We start from the raw sequence: 2,293 nt of genomic DNA, 5'->3' as shown, positions 1-2,293 counted from the left end.
GCTGAGAGGCTGGACTGGACTGCGCTTGGGGCAGGTGGCAGCAGTGCTGGGAGAAAGGAACTGGGGGGAGCTATGGTGAATTTTGGGGTGGCAGCAGACCCATCCTCCCATAGCCCCATTCCAGTAGGCTCCCACAGTCAAGGAGGGAGTGTGGCTGTGGCAAGGACAGGTGTTGCCCAGCTGGGGCAGTGTGTGGGACAGGCCCAAGCAGTTCACCCAGAGAGCATGGAGGGTGGCAGCTCCCATTTCTGCATGCATCCCGGGAGGACCTGGTGGGCACATGACCCCAGATGTATGTGCAGGGTGTGGCAGGTTGTGGGCTGTGGCAGGATGGGGCCAGGGCAGCCTGGCGCAGCCCCGCCCCCAGCCCCAGCCTACCCTTGCCCTGTGGGCAGATCCGGGGACACACGCCCCCCATGCCTTCTCAGGGTGTGTGCAGGAGTGGGAGTTGCTACCCCCTGTGCCCTCCGGACGAGTTGCTCGCAGCTTCATCCCGTCTTCCACCCTGCCCGGGCAGCCCTGGCCCTGGCCCCCTCCCTCCCTCACCATGGGGGCCTACAGGAGTGGGGCTACAGAGGTGGGGGCTGCAGCCACTCCATAGTTTCATAGTAGGTAGGGTTGGAACGGACCTGAGCAGATCATCAAGTCCGACCTCTTGCCATGGGCAGGAAAGAATGCTGGGGTCAAATGACCCTGGCAAGGTGTCTATCTAGCCTCCTTTTGAAGATCCCCAGGGTAGAAGTGAGCACCACTTCCCTTGGAAGTTGGTTCCAGATCCTAGCCTCCCTGACTATGAAGTAGTGCATCCTGATATCTAGCCTGAATCTACTCTCTGTCAACTTATGGTTGTTATTCCTTGTTACTCCCAGTAGTGCTTGGGGGAACAGGGACTCTCCCATTGCCTGCTGGTCTCCCTTGGCCAGTTTATAGATGGTCACCAGATCCCCTCTCAGCCTTCTCTTGTGGAGGCTGAATAGGTTCAGATCTCGTAGTCTCTCCTCGTAGGGCCTGCCCTGCTGCCCCTTGATCATGCAAGTGGCCCTCCTCTGGACCCTCTCGATGTTGTCCACATCCCTTCTGAAGTGTGGCACCCAGAACTGCGGCCTGACCAATGTCATATAGAGGAGGAGGATCACCTCTTTGGACCTGCTCATGATGCATCTGTGGATGCTTGACAAGGTGTGATTAGCCTTCCTGACTGCGTCCCCACATTGGCAGCCCATGTTCATCTTGGAGTCTATAATGACTCCAAGATCCTTTTCTGCCTCTGTGCTGACGAAAAGGGACTTCCCCAGCCTGTAGGTATGCTGCTGGTTCTTTCTCCCTAGGTGCAGTACCTTGCACTTGTCAGTATTGAATCCCATTTTATTCTCATCCGCCCACCCCTGTAACCTGTCCAGATCCAATTGCAGCCTGTCCCTCTCTTATAGTGTGCCCACTTCTCCCCACATCTTAGTATCATCTGCAGATTTGAACAAGATGCTTTTCACCCCCTCATCCAAGTCACAGATGAAGATGTTAAACAGTGCGGGGCTGAGGACCGAGCCCTGGGGGACCCCACTGCCCACATCCCTCCAGGTCGAATATGACCCATCCACCACCACTCTCTGGGTGCAGCCCTCCAGCCAATTAGTGACCCATCTGACTGTGTAGGCATCAACACCACAATCTCCTAATTTTTTAACGAGGATGGGGTGAGAGACTGTGTCGAAGGCCTTCCTAAAGTCCAGAAAAACTACGTCTACTGCGACACCTGCGTCCAAGGATTTTGTGACCTGGTCATAGAAGGCCACCAGGTTAGTCTGACAGGACCTGCCTCTAATGAATCTAACAAATCCATATTAGTTGCCCCTAAGCATAATCTCCCCTGCTTGCCCCTCACAGATGTGCACCTGGATAATTTTCTCAAAGAGCTTCCCCAGAACCGAGGTAAGATTAACAGGCCTATAATTTCCTGGGTCCTCCTTCTTCCCTTTTTTTAAATGAATTCCAGAATTCACTGTAGCCCTCCAACCCCTCTTCAAGCACTACTGCTGCCTGCCCTGAGCCCAGCCCAGCCCAGCCCCCCACCGGGAAGGGCACAGTCCCCAGCTTACAGCAGCAGCCCACCTATGGCCTTTTCACAGATCTGGGGGCACATGCCCCCATGCCCTCCCTGGGTGCACGCAGCAGTGAGAATTACCCTTCCCTCCCCACACCCCCGGACAAGCCGCTTGCAGCTTGGTCCTGTGCCCCATCCTGGCTGAGCAGCCACTGCCCCACTCCCTTCCTCACCACGGGCCTTTGATCTGCC

At 56.1% G+C, this 2,293-nt stretch overlaps 2 protein-coding genes across 3 annotated transcripts in view; both read left to right on the top strand.

The window, feature by feature from the left end:
• LOC112549276 (E3 ubiquitin-protein ligase NEDD4-like) overlaps nucleotides 1–1,515 on the top strand; it is a 17,136-nt gene extending 15,621 nt beyond the window's left edge. Inside the window, exon 3 of the mRNA XM_025197010.1 lies at nucleotides 1,457–1,515. Within this exon, the coding sequence (XP_025052795.1) occupies nucleotides 1,457–1,474 (18 nt within the window). The 3' untranslated portion in view covers nucleotides 1,475–1,515. The remainder of the gene's footprint in view (nucleotides 1–1,456) is intronic.
• Nucleotides 1–2,293, top strand: part of NEDD4 (neural precursor cell expressed, developmentally down-regulated 4, E3 ubiquitin protein ligase) — a 106,487-nt gene that overhangs the window by 33,347 nt on the left and 70,847 nt on the right. The gene's annotated exons all lie outside the window — the stretch shown is intronic.

The sequence above is a fragment of the Alligator sinensis genome, unplaced genomic scaffold, assembly GCF_000455745.1.
Source record: "Alligator sinensis unplaced genomic scaffold, ASM45574v1 scaffold250_1, whole genome shotgun sequence".
NCBI classification, from domain to species: domain Eukaryota; kingdom Metazoa; phylum Chordata; order Crocodylia; family Alligatoridae; genus Alligator; species Alligator sinensis.
The sequence above is the reverse complement of the archived record's forward strand: the minus strand, read 5'-3'. Positions and strand labels throughout refer to the sequence as shown.